The following is an 18,075-nucleotide window of genomic DNA, read 5'->3' as shown; positions in this document are numbered from 1 at the left end:
TTTTCCCTCGTGTTACGTTAATGCACACATACTTAATAAAGGGCTGTTATTTTTCCTTTTTTCCCTTTTCCATAATTTGCTTTCCTTCAATCGGGGCCTCTTAATTTCGAATCTATAATTGCTAGAAAAGAAGGTTTGGGTCTTTTTCTCCTAATCCATCCTCAGCAAAAGACCCTTGTCTCAATTAAACTGAGACAGTAGAGAAGGTAGGTCCTCACAGGAGAGGGAGGGGGACTTGAAGCTGCCTGGGGCAAAGGAAAGCAAAGAGAGATTCATCTATTGCACGTCCTCCCCTCCCTCCCTCTGTCCTCTCCATCATGGCAGGGAGAGGAGCTTCCCTGGTGATTGCAGAAAAGCAATTTTAGATTTGGACATTTCAAAAAAGGTTAATAGCCCTGTTTGGAGCTAGTGCTTATGGGTGGGAAGAGAAAGAAGTGTCTAGTTTGTGCTGTGTGTCTGTAGATCAGTGGTATCCTAAATGTCTTGTGGAAGGACAAACGTTGTGCATTTTTGCTGCTCTTCTTTTCTTTGTCCTGCTCAAGCTGCTGTGGCTGTCATTCACTTCTTCACTACAGGGAGCTTGGAATGAGCTTGTTAAATGCTCTCGGTACCTTAAACAGGGCACTCTGCAACTGTGTTTGAAATGCTCACTGGTTTAGCAAAGCCTTTGGGGTTTTTTGCCCCCATTCTTTCTGAGCCTTTTCTGTGCATCTCTCCTATCTCAAGTGTCACTCTGCATTTTCCCCAGTGGATTTGTGCCTGCTTTATTGTGGTTCACTTTCTTAACCACTGTAGGTTTGTTTGTTGGGGTTTTTTAAGCTGTTTTCCTTCAGCAGTCAGTTACTACAAGGATGGAACAGGAAAGGAGCTTGTCTAAGCCCAATGGTTTTAACACAAAAGCCAATTTCTGTGCATGTCTAAGGACTTACCATGATGCTAAGCCTGGTCAAGAGATGGATCAAATCTCTCTAGTCTCTTTTTGCCCATTCTTTTTGCTTTGTTGTAGCTTCCATGTCTCCTGAGAGTATAACTGCTTTAAGTATTCCAGTGACGTTATGATCAAATAATATCCATCGGTGTATTTGGCAAAGCAAAAGAAGGTGAAATAAAGGCTTTGTTTCCCATACATGTACACAGTTCTAAACAGCATTCAGAATAATTGATCACAGGTGTTGGCCTAAGGGTAGCTGGAAAAGCACTTGTGAGAAACACCCAACCTGCTTAACGTAAATCCTTTTCCAGGATAGGCACAGAAATTTAGAATGAGTTTCTGAAAATACTCCATTTCAGGGTAAGCTTCGTGAGGCTTGACTTGGCTTGGCTTGTCAGCAGGAGGCAGAACCCTTGCTGTTTCTCCAGGCATTCCACAAGAACCATTCTCCCTTCCCTGTGCTGTGGGGCAGAACCAGGCAGCCCACCCAAGGCTTAAAAATATTTAGAAAACTATCTAAACAAGGGAGTTTTCCCTTTAATTGGCATCTAGCATAGGATAGTCTTCTGAAGGAAGCCTTAATTAGAGCTAAAGTTGCTAAGCCTGTGTCTGAATCCAGACATTTGTTTCTTTGATAATAACCAGCTTTAGCTATATCGGCAGAAAGTTCCTGGAGATTACTTTACTTTCCCTCCCAAACAAGTTTGGGGTTTTTAATCACATCCTAAAGAGCAGAAGCAGCCTTCCAAGCTGGTGGCTTTGTTCTGTTTCCTCACTGTACAGTTCTAACAGACTTTTCATGCATTTTGATGTTTGGGTTTTTAATTTTTAAACCAGATTCTCTATTACTGATGAAAAGTCAACATCAAAGATACTAATTTGGAGATAGGTCTTCTCCTTGTCTAAAAAAGAAACAGAAACATTCTAGCTATCTGATTTCCAAGGGAATGCTTAATTTTATTATGTCAAATGCAGGTGCTACATATTAAATGATGAAACTTAGCTAGGAACAGTCACTCAGAGTTAGAAGGCCACAGTATAATGTAATTTGAAGATAGGAATGTGTGGTTTATGCATATGGAAAAGGATAATAAAAATTCTTGATTTCTCTATTGCCATTTGCATAGTTCAGAAACAGAATGTCCCCTGTCTGTAGTTGACTGGAAGGTCAGGAGGTTTCAGGTTTTAATGACTTGAAAAATCTCTTTGTTATGACAAATCCTCCTTTCTAGAGCAAATGTATTTTTATTTTGCCCTTGCCACAGTCATTGATGTTTAATATGAAGTGACACATACTCCTTCAGTAGGCATAAAGCTGCAGCTTGGTTGGGTTTCATGTCCTTCTATATTCCTGTGCTCTCTGCCTGGGCATGATCTCCATACTCAATCTGCTATAGTGTAAGTATGACATTAGCTCAGATAAGAGCAGTTGCCAGCTGTCTACATCTGAATACTGTACCTGTGTGACTGTCTCCCACACATTCACATCCAGACTTAACCTGGAAAGCTTTGTGGGTGACTGTGCAGTCTGCATTTGGCAAGGTTACCGTTACAGGTGTAGAGTGGTGTCTCCTTCACAAGGTATAAATAGCCCATTGAGTATTCCAGAGGACTTGGGTTTCCTAAGATGTTTCACTGCAGAACTTTTTCCAAGATGATGTCAGAGCATGTATCTTGTGATGTTTTTCGGTTTTTTATTTGTTTGTTTGTTGAGGGTTTTTTGTTTCTTTTCTTTTTCCCCCTGGGATTTCTATGCTTCTGCACTCAGCATAAATAAGCAAACCCTTAGTTTCGTTGTAGCTGTTCTTGTTCTCTGTGCTGCGTGGTGAAGGTGCACATTTATCTTACCTTGGGCTCCAAGCACCAAATACTCCTCAGGCCTTGTATTTTGAAAACCTAATTTCTGGTTCAGAAATAAAAATGCTCCAAAGCAGATTGCAAATGTCCCCTAAATTACCCCTTTTCAAGAAATAATGTGTTCTTCTACTTCATCTCATCTAGAGAACTCTCTGTTGGCATTAAGCTGGAGTGCTAAAGACACCTACTAGGTTGCCACCTTAATAATCTCAGAAGATGGGTCAAACTCTAGAGCTTCTTTCAGTGAGTCATTTATCAGTTGCCAGACAGGGTACCCTGTCTTGCCCAGTGTGACAGACTGCCAGAAGGTGGGCAATCAAAGGAACAAGGCTGACCAGAGAAGGGAAAGTTGGGTGTCGTAAGTTAACTGCATTATGGAGGTGGAGTGAGTGTTCTCAGAGAAGTGTAAAGAGTGGAGCAGAGACTGTATTTCATTATCTGCCACTACAGTGAGCGCTTCACATGATTTTCTGAGCAGGAGGAAGACCATTTAAGCTGGAAAGGGTGCTCTAAGTTTGTAAACCTTAAGAAAAAGAAAGATGCTGAATCAGACACAGTTTTCCAGGGGATACTCTGTGGGAGAGAAGTTTTGTTAGCTTCAGTACTGCAACACCCGTGGTAAGTATGAAGTCTGACTGTTAGATGTTTGACTGCCCTTTGTTCTTTTTTTTTTTTTTTTTTTTTTCCCCCAATTCTTGTAATTTTTAAATCACTAATCTGCTTGGTGAGAACAACCTCAGGTTTGGGGAGTGAGGGGGGGGGGGGATCCCTTCAGACCTAATGGTTGGTAAGACTGATTTCTGAAAACTCTAACAAGCACATTCCTTTCCAAGATGTAGATCAGTGGATGTACTTTCAAGGTGCTGACAACCAGGAAAAGTTAGGAATGTCCAAAAATGAAGAAGCCAGCAGTAAGGTGTCTGTGGAGGGTATTGATGAGGGTGTTCCTGTGAGCCCTGTGGTGAGGGAGGAGGAACAAATAAACACCCACAGCCACAGTTTATAAATGTTGCACATCAAAAAAACATTTTAGCAAACTGAGCAGGGAGCAATTATTTCTTTAATACTTTAGTAGGACTACAAGGACCTAATACATTTCAGTTTTGTTTTTATTATTTATTAGTTTGGTTTTATTTTTTCAAATATTGTACCTGAAGGGTTTCAAGCAGAAGAACTGATTTTCCCCTCTCAAGGTTGTTAAAAGATATATCAGATTTATGTTTGCCTATGTAGCTTCTGTTACGCTTCATGAACACTTCATGAATGCTTTGAATGCTGAAAATGTCTCAGTCAACTTAGAGAAAGCTAAAAACACAATTTCTAATGTTTTGGCTTTGTTTTTTTTTTTCTACTTTTTTTTTCTTTGCCCTCTTGTAAGGTTTAGTTGCAAATTGTTTACTTGCCTAAAATTAGAACATCACAGTTCTCTTCAATCCTGCAATTATTTATCAATCTAAACATGTACTAGCTAAATAGGGGACCAAAATGCTTTAGACATTTGGATAATTTTGTTGTTATTGTTACAATTTGTTCTAATTCAAGCCTACTCTTGTCTTTGGTGGTTTTGGGTTTTTTAGGGGTGTTTTTGTGTTTGTTTCTTTTTGTTTGTTCCTCAGCAGTTTCCATTTGTTTGGGTACGTGGAAAATTTATGTGAACTGAGAATGAACAACACATTGAAAAACACTACAAGAGGATGTTTTAGTTGCTATTGGGAAACCTCTGTCTGGAGAATGGGTTTGGGAGCTCTTGGGCACCCAGGGAACTGATGAGCTGAGTGCTCTGGATGTTCTTGGAGACTCAATCTTGGTATCAGCTGCACCATGCTTTGAACTCAAGGACAAACTGGACTTTGATACAACTAATTCACACCTTAAATTCCACAACTATTGGTGTGAGAGCTAAGCCCTTCCCAAGCAGAAGTGTAACTAGTTCTTAGAGCCAGTGAAATATATTCTAAATGGTTCTATATTAGTCAGATTTTACCAACTTCTTTGGAGACGTTAATCAATGTGCTATTTATTCCAGTATCCATATTATGAAAATAAGTAGAGATTTATATCTTGTTATGCTTGTACAATGCAAATGTAATTATCTTTGACATGCAGAGAGTATGGAATCTGCTAGATTGGAGTTCCTCACACCTTGAAGAACAGTATTAAAATTTAAGTGCTGGCTCCAAAAGGGTATTAATTAAATCTTGATTTAGATAGAGATAAAATAGGTCTATGAAATGCATGATCTTTAATTAGGTCTCTCTTTTCAATACAATACTAAACTTACAGAAATTATTGTATTAAGCATTGTATGTTTGACTATAGAAATGGTGAACATTATATTTAATGCTACTTAACATTAATAAGTCAAATAAGCTGTTGAACAACATTAAGTCTTAACAATGTTGTTGTACTCACAAACCAATTGACAACTGCCTCATTCTGTGAAACAGAAAAGGATCCTTTCTTCTGAGCCATCCAGTTTACAGCTACTTGGAAACTATCAATTTTTAAGGTCTTTCACAGGGATTTTAATATTTTATCCTACTGATTTACTATATGCAGTGAAATCACCCTTTTTTACCTATGTCAGAATATTACTACATTAAATTTGTCTAGAAAAGCATGGGCTAAAGTCTAAAATGCTAGTTTTAAAAGAGACAGAGAATGTGATTTAGTTGACTTACTTATGTGTTCGTGTGATACAGGGTAAATTGCTTTTATTATTTTGCTACTGCATTACTTTGTAGACTTAAATTCAGTTGTCTGCTTATATGATATTTATCCTATACCAGTAGTCTTTTTTATACTCTGTCCTTTCTGGCTTCTATTTATGTGTCCTCATAACTATAATTTCTGGGAGCTTTAATGTCAGTAACAACTACCTTTTTAATATCAGTAAAAAATACCTTACTGACAAATATTTGGTTCCTGTAAATAATTTAGAACACTTCAGTGCAGCTCCATGGATTAAGTAGGGGGTTTGGTGATACCCAGTTCATCTGCTGAGAAACTTGTTTTAGCACTTTGTTTGATCACAGTCAGTATCTGCTTAGGGGGTTAATCAGTGTTCCTCCTACAAACTGCTTCAGTCATACTAGTTCTTCTTTTTTCATAACAACCAATTTGTACTTTTTTTTTCCCGTCTTAAAATATCAATTTTTTGATGATATAAATGTCTCTGTGCCCTAGTGGAATACTGATAATGGTGATTAATTATGATTAGGAAGGGAAAACACTTTTTTCACTTTGGTGTTTGGAATGTCATAAAGACAGTTATCCGTATTTTATGCATATTATCAGAATGCTAAAATAGTCCCCTATTGAAATATCCTATACCAAGAAGAATACAGTGAAGTGTCAGACATGTTCCTCCCTCATCCTTGATTTCAAGGGCTCAAAATGCATGGGAAGCCTCTTGTAGCCCAACTAGACATCAGGAAAATAGTTAACTTGCCTGTGTTCAGTGGCTTTGCATCAGTGTGTGGCTGGGTTATGTCTGTAATATTAAATATAGAATCACAGAATCATTAAAGTTGGAAAGATCATCAAGCCCAGCCTTTGATCAAGTACTACCCTGCCCACTGAACAAGCAATTCAACTGAAATTACAGGGCTGATTGGTCAGTGCTTAAAGGTACATGAGCAGGAAGAGTTTAGTAGGATCTGATATAATTGAAATTATTATTTTTTTTTCCTTTTTCTCTAAATTGGTGTCTTTCCTTATCTTAATAGTGAACAACTGACAAATAAAAGGCCTGGTTGACTTTCAAACTGCATATCTGATAGGACAGAATTAACAGCACAGTATGGAAATGGATGATCCAGCAAGGGTGGGATCCTATTTTGGGCATTGGAGAAGATCTTGGTTTACAATACTGAACCAAAAAAAGGTTTACTTGTTTTCATAACATCAGTATTAAGTCATGTAGTACTAAATGTGGGTGGAAATGGGGAGGAATTCTCTCTTCAATGCATGAACAATATTCTTTTCCAAGGAAAATGATTCCTAAATACCATCCTCTTGAACACATCTCACAGATTCATCACAACCATCGTTGTGTCCAAATTTAGGAGCGAGAATGTGGAATTAGCCTCTTCCACATCAATTTAACTGTGTATCTAAATTAGGGCATGTTGTATCCCCTGACAAATTCTTTTTTCTTCTTGATTTGAAGCCATTGGATCAAACTGTGTTTGAAAATGTCTTAAAATGAGAAGTGAGTTCAGTAAAAAAGTGCAATGAATTGTAAATAACAGTGGAGAGATTAAAAACACCCTGGCATATATGATTTGGAAAACACAAGTCCCCGTTAATAGTTATGTAGTTCAGTCATTTTAGGAGACTTTAAGTCAACCATTTTCCTGCTGTGGAAGGACAGCTAAACTGACCTGCCTTGGGCTTAGAGCTGCCCTTGCAGTTTTAGTGTGAATATTTGTTGGCAAAGTCCTGGTAGCTTCTGTAAGATTATGATGAAATCTGTGGGTGGTTTGTTAAAAATTGAGGGTGTTTTTACCAAAAAGGCAATGATATCCCTAAGAGAGCCCATGTGTGTTATCATGTTGGCCTTGTTTGGGATACACCTTATCAGCCTCAAGCCATAAAAAGTTTATTTTGAAAGTATTCATAAGTGGCAGCTGGATGAAAATCTTAGGATAAAATTCTGCAGAGAATATTTAATTGAAAAGAAATTGAATACATTTTTTCCAAATAATCTAAATTTAATTCTCATAAGTACCTGAATGTATGAGTTACCATAGATAGACCCTAAAACTTTTATTTTAAAAATTAATCCCTTTTCATGGGGGGAAAATAAAAAACAAACATAAGAATTTTTTTTTTAATTTACCTTCTTCTGGCAGATTTATTTGTATTTTCAAAAGTGCAAATTAAATTGTTAGATTGTTAATTATTACTGGAAAAAGCAAAGTATGGGCGAAGGCAGTGAGTTAGTAAGACTAAATCTTTGTTTGCTTAACTAATAGTTACTGAATCTGAAAAAATTGCAGTCTAATGTATAGAGCTCAGTGTTTACCCTTCTTGTAGTTTACATTCAAGACCTTGAAGTTTTAAGGGTCAGCATTTGATTTCAAAATCACTGGGTGAATTTTATCCATCTTTAAGGCTGAACTGATTAGTAGCATGTCCCATTCTGTACTGGCTTAGAAACGTCCTCTCAATGCAGGGGGCTGTTAGATATCTAAGTTTTCTGTCAGATTGTTGCTAAATCATAACTTGCATCATCCCAGTGCCAGAGGATTTTTGAATGACTTGAGAAAAGCTGGTAATTTTAAGCAGGTTAGTGGTAAATGGAGATAAACTACAGTGCTGTGTTATCCCCACTTGTTGTTCACTCAATTTTGGGGTCCAAATGAGCACTTGGACAATGGGAGGGGCATTTTAAGACACTTGTATGTTTGTGACACGTCAGCTGGCAGTGTGGACTCTGTACAGCCATGTGTTCATGTGTGTTGCTGCAGCGTTAAACATCCAAGGATATTCTTTGATAGGAAATACCCCTAACAAAGATATTTTGTGCATCAGGCAGTTCTCGTCCATGTGGACTTTTTCCAATAAAGGTGTATGCTATGGCCACATAAAGCCCAATGTCTCTGCTGCTGCTTTGTAAGGGTGACATGTTATTGATTTTAAAGTGAGTAAAAAAGGAAAAATTGCTGCCTGTTTTGTAGCAACACAGTCTGTAAGTGAGGTCTTACTGTGGTAAATGATAAATTCTTGAGGAAAAAGTTTCATTCTAGCAAATGAAAGTCACAAATTCATGTCAGAAATTTTGGTATGAGTGCCCTGGCTTTTGTAAGTTATATCTCTTTGATCTAGTTCTTCTTTACAGGTTGGTAATTTGGTGTGCAGTCTGATAATGTCAAATGGTAAATGCTGATCAATATGAATAATAACAAGACTATAGAGCTTGACCATTCTGGATTGACAATAGGAAGTGTTCAAGTGTGTGCTACAAAAAAGAGAGCAAAACATCATGAAGAGAGAAACAGTCTTCCACAGAACTGAATAGATCTTGTAATGGTGGGCTGCTAGAGTTAAGAAGGTGACATTAATTATTGATCACTTCATTTTGGACTGAATAGTACTGCTCAGCAAGAACTGTATTCGTAAAATAGGCACTGCAAAACCTTAGAAGAGTACAGTGAGAGGATGTGCTTATTTGCTGATGTTTCCACTCATTACAATAGAAGCTTCGTTTCTGGAAACATAAAATACTATTTCTTTGTGATTTATAGGAAGATGCTTAAAGTAATTCAGCTTGATAAGTAGGTCCTTCAGAAATGATTAAATGCTTCCCGTTCTTTAAAGAAGGAATAGATACATGCTTTAGGTTATTATATACAGGCTGGCAAATTGCTTGATACTGCTTTCTGTCTTATTTTTATTCCTTGCTCTGAAAAGCAAGAACCCAATAGCTCCTCAGACATCAGCATAAATGATAAACAAACCTGAAAAGGATCTTTAGAAAAGCAGAGAAGCCTTTAAGAATCAGAGTATCTTCTTGGCCAGGCACCACTGCCTTTAACATCCCTGTTGAAAGGAATTCATACCTGACAAAAGAGGCAATTAGTTTGCTGAATGGCAACAAGAAATGTCACCACCGGTAGTAAACTGATGACTCTGTTCCTTATTCTGTTGGCAGGTCTTATTATTATGAACACTCAAGTAATCAGTTCCCTGTCACTTAACAATCCGTACCTGCCTCTTCCTTTCCTCAAATCCCCTGATTTCATTTGCACGGTGTATTATTTATGTATTGTTTTTACTAATCCTTGCTGGCCTGAAACATGACAATAATCTTGCAATCTGGGTAGAAATATGACCCATAATAAGCATGAGGATGAAGTGACAATACCAATAATCATTGGTGAAGAGCTGTTTATAGCTTTATAATGCCATAGGGGTCCTTCAACCATTTAAAGAAGAAAACAAAGTGGATAAATCAAAGACTTTACTTTAGTAGCAAGTTGGGTTTTTTTTCCCTAACTATCTACAAGTGTGGAGACCCCCCCCACCATAGTGTCCTGGCATTGTCGGTTCTTAAATGGCATCCTTTCAACACTCTTATTTACCAAATGTACCCAACCTGAGACTGGTTTGTCTCCCTGTTCTCTCTCTGGGGTTGCTTAATTAAAAATGCCTAATTAAAAAGTAGCAACTAAATTATTTTAACTGTTCTTAAATTGAAAAAAAAACCCCTGTTGGTTCTAAGTTAGAAGATATTGGATAGAATAAAACAAGCTTTCTCTTGAAAATTTTGTGTAGCATTGTTGAATACTTGGAGAGTAGTCCTGAATTTGCCATTTGCATGTGCAGAAGGTGTGTCTGTATTTTAGTTCAGATGAAATGTTCCCTACTTGGTGTGTCCCACTACGTTTTGTGAAATGCTTTGGGAGTATTGAAACTGGATTTGTTTTGAGGTAGAATCAAATCAAGGATTACACTTCAGGACAGCTCCTGGGCTTCAGAGAAAAGTGGTTGTTAACCATGGGACCAAACTGAAGCTAAACTGAACCCCCTGAAACATACAGGGCAAACCTGTTTACACTGGTCACCAACCATTTCACAAACTCCAGTTGCTTCTGGGATTTCAGCTTTCTCCTCCCTGTTAATACTGTGGTTTAAACTTTGTCTCTTCCAGTTGTTAATTTTAAATACTAAACTCAGTGAAACTTGGCAACGTAACAGATAAGAATGAACTGGTTAGTCTTCTGCTATGAATGTTGAATCATGTCTGTCTCTAGCTGTTGAGTTGGGTCAGAGCTGTTGGTTGCCTTCTCTCATGCTTGGTGAACTCCAGACAATTATTCCCACTGTAGAATGCCATGGCTCTGCCATATTTGTTGGGGATTTTTTAAGAAACTTCATGGAAGAGCATTTAAAAAAAAAAAAAAAAAACACCACAATAAAAAATAATCTAAGGAAATCCTATAAATAAAAAGAAATACAGGTTGCAAACCTGTTTGTCTAAACTGTGAATATAAAGAAAGAAAATCCTTTCATTTCACCTCTGGAGTTCTGTGGGAAATATTTCTCTGAAGCACTGTGCTGTTGCTCTGGCTCTTCTGCCTTAAGGTGTGTTAGTATGGAGAGAGAATCTGCAGTTAATGACATGATTCATGGTGGTTTCAATCCTGAAATCCATCACTGGCACAGCGCACTAATGACTTACCACAACATCACTAACCCAGCGAGCGTGCAGCTCTGCTCAGTCTCGGGGAATGGCTGCTGGCCATGGGGGCTGCAGAGACAAACAGGGGCTGAAGCGTGATTAGCTAAATACCTCCATGATAACTTTCAGAAAACAGTCACAAGGTAAATGGTGTAACTCGTTTTGGCAGTTGGTGATTTACAGGAACATTAACTTTCAAGCTCAATTGACAGCCTCGGAGCTGTGTTTCATGTAAAGTACGTGCAGTTTGGAGAGAATGTCACAGAGACAAAGAAGTCATCTATGCCATTAGGGGAACTGCACGTCCCCAAATAACTGCAGCTTTATGGAAGGAGGCATTAATGAAGTATTACTCTTGCACTTCTTGATTCCAAGCGAAAGAAGCAGGTGTCTTACTGTAGACACCTGCAAAATGTTTATTGTGCTGTCATGACAAATTATTATGAGATTGGTAATTTGGGAAGCCTCGTGCTGAAGAATTGAACATTAAAACAAAGCAAAACAAGCAAATGCACACCAACTGTGGAAGTTATGAAAACTTTGGTAACTTACTGTTGAAAACCACCTTTAAAATGCAAGTTGACCATTATGAAACTGTGTATGCTATGCAAGAGGTCTTCAACAGAGTGGAAAATATCCTTCTAAGTTTAAATATTTCTTCATAAATACATCAGAGATTTTGTACATTTTTAATTTAGGGTGAACTTTTTTCTGAAGACATTTTAACTTTTTTTTTTTTCTGATTGGATTGATACTTCCAAGATGAGTACTGCTCACATTTCCTAGTCTCCAACCTATATGTTTCTTTTTATGTTTTCTACTTTGAGTGAAGGAGAATTTTTGTCTGACTTCTTACTATTTTGGTGAGATCAGGTAATCTTTAACAGATTGAATAATTCTTTGTGTCAGATGAATAGAGTTGCTATTGTTAAAACTATGCTTTTGCTGTTGAATGAGCTAATTTGCAAGATCTGTGACACAAATTAGAGATATGGAATTTGAGCTGTAGCACATCTATTTAACGTTTGTGTTGTATCTAGAAAGGCATAAAAAATTCATGTAACAGTTGTGACTCTAACTTTATATAGTCTGAATTTGCCTTAAAACTGTAAGTATTTTCAGATATATCTCTTCAGGAACTTAATCCAAGACACAAATTCTAAAGTGTCTGCTCTGGAATACATATTCCTGTCTGAATACAATAGTCTGTGGTTTTACTGCATGGTTTTACCTCACTGCTCTGTTACAATATCTGTCTTTCACCACATAAGAGGGTTAAATCAACACTTCTTGCAGTATTACTTGATGTCTGAAATGAAACATGTATGTGAAATTGTGCAGAAGGGGCAGCATATCTTTCATCTGCAACATTACTAGGCTGCTAGATTAAATGTTTTGGTGTTAGACTTAATATAAGGGGCATCTCCTGCTTCTATGAATTTCTCAACTTGCCACCTTGAACAATTCACTAATCTCTCAATTTATTTTTCTGTTATTGAAAAAACTTATACAGCACAATAGTCTTTATGTAGAGTGAGTATTATTTGATTCGAAAGTATATCTGTAGTCTTTGTACTTTGAAGAATTAATTACTTTGTTGCATTTGAAAGAGTTATAAAATACTGCCAAACATATTCAATCCTAAAAATAAAAATAATCCAAGCCAGAAAGATCAAATAAATAAATTGGTAGATAGGTAGATAGATGTGTTGGTTTCTAGGATTGAACAATTAATACTGCAGATGCCATCTTTTCAGTCTAGCAGAGCAGTCAGTTAAGGTAGTGTATCTGTAAGTCAAGCTCAAATGAAATACTGTTCACAGCACTTACTAAAAGATTTTGGATTACTCTTTTCCTTTAAGAAATAGCAAGACAGAATGGGTGGCAACATGTGTAACTTGATGGATTCATCACCATAAGGCAGCACTCACTTTCTTCCCTGGTGATACTTGCACAAAAACAGTAATGGAAACATCTCTACTTCACCTTTAGAGAACCTGTTGACCTCTTGAGTTTAAAACGCTCATATCTTTCTCTTATTAGCATCTTTTGGGAGAAATGAAGTGAAAAGATTTCTGCCTAGTTAACAGCCTACTTAAATTTAAATGGTAATGCTCACAGGTATCTATTGTCCTAATTTGGTCTCTCTGCAATTTTTTTCAAACAAAGCATTTTGTGTTTAAAAGAAAAGCAGGCACTATTAGTCTATAAGGATGAATTAGCTGAGTGCTTAAAGTGTGTAAAAAGAAATGAAGAGATGAAAAATTATGTGATGTAAAAGCAGACCTGTAAGGAAGCCAAGCTTAGTCTGTGATTTCCACAGCTCTGAGTCTCTGGAGCCTTTGTATTTTGGAGGCATCAGCAGGGGGAGGGGGAAGAGAATAACGATATAAGACAAAACTTTCCAGACAAAAAAGAAATTCTGATGTTTATCTTCCAGCTTTTAAAATGTATTTACTGGAGCCATTCATCCTGGCAGTCACTAAAAGTGCTTTCTGAAGATTTCCAGGTGTCTTGAAAGACTTCAGAGTAGAAATGTTGTATTGTCTTAGTGACTGTGTAGTGTTCTTTTTACTGGGAGAATTTACTAAGTTTTTTTCTAGTTACTTTATCTGAAAATCCAGGAAATTGTTGCTTTGGAGTTCAGTTGAGTTTTGAATTCTCCTTTTCAGTGATTTGGCCCTACTTCTTGAGAGGGTGATTTGCGGCATTGACTCTTCGACCACGTGGCCTGAGAGTGACTGTGTAGCAAAGCAGTGATGGTGTGAGCTACTCGTAGGTGTTGGGTTGGAAGGGGGTGCCTGGGCACCAGTCTAGGTGGAAGCCCTGGTGTGAAGGGTGAGGAGATGTGTCTGAGGCTTTGCTTTATCTTCCACGCATTAGTGCCCTGTTGAATTGGTGCCGTTTTATGGTTTGGGCCAGGGCTGGGACATGAATCTCCTCAGGTGTCATGACAGTAATTGTGAGTGGATCCTACACTGCTTATCTCCAGGGAACAGAGTACATAACAGCATTCCCTGGTGTAATTATTTCAGTATAGGCTATAAATTATAGCTTTAACATGTGGATGTTAAGTGTTTTACACTGTTGTAATTGTAAATCTATATAATTAGACGGGGAGCCTTTTCAAGATGCTGACCCCAGCCTAACTGTACAAACCAATTTTTATTGATGGTGGTAATCCAGATGGCCAGCAATAGATAACTAAAAGGATAGAAGAATAAGTGAAATTAAATAAACATTTGAAGTTCACCTCTTACTACAAGAAGGGTTAGTTTAGTAATTTAATCATTGGAGTTCAATAGAAGGCCTACTTGCTCTGTTATATCTGAAGTGATGAAGTAGTTCTTCAGCTTCAAAAAAGAAGAAAAGCTGTGAGGAAACTACTTGAATGTGTTGTTAAAAAAAGGAACCCACAACAATGTAATTTCTGACAAAAAGCCAGAAAAAAAATTTTCATCCTGTCTTAAAATAAAGATACACCCACAAGGATTATTAGTGCTATGACAGTCATAACAGATCTTTGTAGTTCTGCAATTACATTGTACCTATGATGCTTAAAGATATTTTTGAGAGATGAGAAAAGGTTACAAACAACAAACCTATTAAAACTATACATTTTGAGATGTTAAAATTCACGGTAGTTGCATAACTATCTTTGTGCACTTCAGTAAATTCCCTTATTTTTCTTATTTACCTTTAAGAGATACTGCACTCTTTATTATCCCAGTCTGTGCACATATAGAGAGATTACAAAAGAGAGATGAAATTTAATTGTAAGTAGTGTTTTTATTCTTATACTAAAATTAATATAATGATTCAGAAAATACTTGTAAATTGAAATGCAGTCTGGATTATGCCCTGTAGGGAAAAAAATCTAATCTTTTAATAATTATAAATATTTTATGGTATTCTGGCACCCAGTACCAGCTAATATATTGTAAACAAACAGTAACACTGACATCTCTAGTTGGTTTATTCTTCATAAAGATACTGGGCACAAGAGATGAGCTTTGAGAGTTTTTGGGAAAGTAGATCTGATCTGAGAGGTTTGGGTTTATTCCAACATAAACCAGTACTCTAGGGAATTTCAAAGAATTTCAGTTACATTGAAAGTATTCCTACTTTCTGTCTACATGGAGTATGGGCAAAGCCATTTCCTACTGGTGGGACGTTCCTGCACATACCCATTTGTGGTAAGGAAATATATTCTGGCCAGAGCAAGTCTCTTGTATAAAATGTGGTTGTCATGCTGCCAGATGCCACAGTGCAAGTTCCATACAAATGGGCATGTATTCCTGGTTTTCTTAAAATTAAAACAAACAAACAAACAAAAAAACCCACACCCAAACAACAGGATATTTGAAGGTATGGGAATTTATATTGGTAGGAATCGTACAAATAAGCACAACCCTCTTCTATAGCCTTAATAAAAAGGGTTTGAAAGTCAGATTCCAGAAGACCTTTTTTTTGCATGCATGACTTTTTATCATGGCGTGATAACTTTACTTGAATAGTCATCTTTACACAAAAAAAACCAAAACAAAACCAAACACCTATGTCTATGTCAGCTACAAAGGCCAACAAACCTCCAGCCTGGGAAACAAGAAGCAAAGGAGTTATGGCTGCAGCCATAAATTTGTGGCATTAGAGAAACTTCAACTGAAAATAGGACTGACTGAGTAAGGACTGAGTCTTTTCTCTCACTTTCACAGTCATACACTGTAGGAATGAGAAAAGCTTTCAGCTTTGGAAGAATCTTTGGCAACAGTTTGGGTTTATTCCCAGTAGCAGGGATTGGGATGTTATTAGTACAGTATAAATGCATGAAATGTATTTTTCCCTGGACCTGTTGGAGGAGCTGTGGAGGGCACCAGCAGGTAACGCTCCATGAGGAAGGAGCCTTCTCAGCTACGTTCTTGTTGTTCCATCTGTGAGATGTGGCAGTTTGTGATTCTCATGGAGGACGTGTGTATAACTTTTAACACTGAGTTGACAAGGCCAAGGTGCTTGCAGGTTTATTTGGTCAGTGCTGCATTCACAACACCTCTCAGCAAGGTGATCTCCTCATTCCTGGCACAGAGGGCAAGCTCTTCCAGTTCAGGAGCGAGTGCTGGCTGGGGACGGTGTGTTTGGTAGTCAGCTTCTCTAGGTTTCTTCTCACAGCACTGGCTGATAATGAAGTGGATGATTTATGAATGCTGAGGGCACGGTTGGGATGAACCTGTTGACATCTAAAAGCAGAAAAGAGCACATTGAGCCTCAGGAAACCGTAAAAGTGTTTTACACTAGTGAATGTACATTAGGGAGCTGACCTTGATGCCCCATCACTCTTAACTTTTTCTTTCTTTCAAATTCTCTGCATTTTTTTATTATTTTATTAATTCTCTGTGTTAGAACTATTGCAACTTAAAGCTTTCTTTCATGAAACTTGTAGTTCATTGTTTTCTCTGACAGTCAGAAACTAATTTTCCTTTATTAACGTTGATGTTTGGAAGCTGACTATCACAACGAGATCTGGCAAATGCAGGACAACTCATATCCTGCTATTACCTGATGTTTCCTTCATTTATCAACTTGTATTGTTGTTACAACTCACTTTACCGCATTAACTCACTGAAATGGCAACTGTTGCATGAGTCAGTGATTGTGCAGGTTTAGCTGGTGCCATGGTCATGGGATATGTAGCAAGCTAGATGGGGGTTGTGATGAGAACCGTGAGGTGCTGCCTTGTGCCCTGCCTACTCCCAGAGAATCGTGTCCTTAGAACTCCGACTTTCAGTTACTGAAATTAAGTCACTGGAGCACACACATAGTGACATCTTGGCATTGCCTGCCTGTCAGCAGGAGGTGTTGTGTTGTTCAGGGGCTGCTTCGCTCTGGAGAGGAGCTGTGGTTTGCCAGCTCACATCAAATGTGTGTGGACAAATGCAAATCTGCAGAAACAAGAAATGCTGTGTTGCTAAAACTGTAAAGTACACCAGAACTAACACAGGCAAATGTGAGTTGTTTATGAAAAATGTGTTAGAAGTGTCATAGGGTGGAATTATCACTTATAAAGATCTCACTCCCACAGCCTAGAATAGCTTCAAGGTGCTGGAAAATAAGGTTCTGCACTACTCTCTGGAGATCATGTCTATTTTGTCTTAATTATTATAGCTCTGAATATTGTTACTCTTTAATGCCACATTGTGAAATCCCTGATGTGCTCAGCATTCCAACCATACAGCACGCAAGGTTTTTATTCCTTTAAAAAATCAACAGACTAATTTAATTTGTTCCCCCACTTCTTGAACTAGAATTTTGCCAGAAGTCACTGTATAATTTACCTGACCTACAAATACACCTGGATGTCAATAAATAGATCCTCTTATGTCCTGCTTTTCATTTTCTTCTAAAATGGACAACACCATTCATTTCAAAATTTCTATAGGAAAGGTATGTTTACCTTATCTGTATCCATTTTCTTTCAGTCTATGGCTTACCTGCCAAGGTGGTGACCTTTCCAAAATACAAAACCAACTCATATGAAGGTTTTGATTTGTTCCAGGATGTCTGACGGTTTGGTCTTAATTATGCTCTGAACTGTTGATATACAGAAGGCACTGTCAGCAGAGCTTAATGATATTCTGGTCCTTAGTCAGTTGAGATCAAGTCCTATATACTGGGGATTTTTTTTTTTTTTTTTTTTTTTTTTTTTTTTTTTTTTTTTTTTTTTTTTTTGGTTCACTCTAATAGTGAGGCAAAGGGAGAGAAGTATTCCTGAACTGTCAAGTGGAAAGGCATATCCTAAGGGAAGTCCTGACTATGTTGTATGTTGGTCTGTGTGGGTGGGTGGGTTTAAAGAACTTCTCTGTGTGTGGTCTGGCAGCATATTCTCAGTGTTCCTTGCCATGTTCCTGCTCTGATGGATAGGGATGGTAGTGGGACCGGGAGAACTGAGGGGTCAGTTGGCTTTGTCTGAACCCAGCTGTGTGACAAATGCTTAATATTAAATTAATCTTTCTTCACTGCCACAGAGAAATAAAAAAAATTTAAAAAAAAAAGGAAGTTTGATTACAACATTCCTCTAGCAGGCAACAGGTAAGTCTTCGGAAAA

The 18,075-nt window shown here is 37.7% G+C and overlaps 1 protein-coding gene across 1 annotated transcript in view; it reads left to right on the top strand.

Moving 5' to 3' along the window:
* Positions 1–3,674: 3,674 nt before the first annotated feature.
* Positions 3,675–18,075, top strand: part of LOC114056038 (protocadherin-9-like) — a 266,352-nt gene continuing 251,951 nt past the window's right edge. The window contains exon 1 of the mRNA XM_027880853.1: positions 3,675–3,749. Coding sequence (XP_027736654.1) covers positions 3,675–3,749 — 75 coding nt within the window. The remainder of the gene's footprint in view (positions 3,750–18,075) is intronic.

This window comes from Empidonax traillii, unplaced genomic scaffold, assembly GCF_003031625.1.
Source record: "Empidonax traillii isolate 1590-97213 ecotype Southwest subspecies unplaced genomic scaffold, ASM303162v1 scaffold76:size1281806, whole genome shotgun sequence".
NCBI lineage: Eukaryota > Metazoa > Chordata > Aves > Passeriformes > Tyrannidae > Empidonax > Empidonax traillii.
Note: the sequence above shows the minus strand (reverse complement) of the source record. Positions and strands in the feature narration are given on the sequence as shown.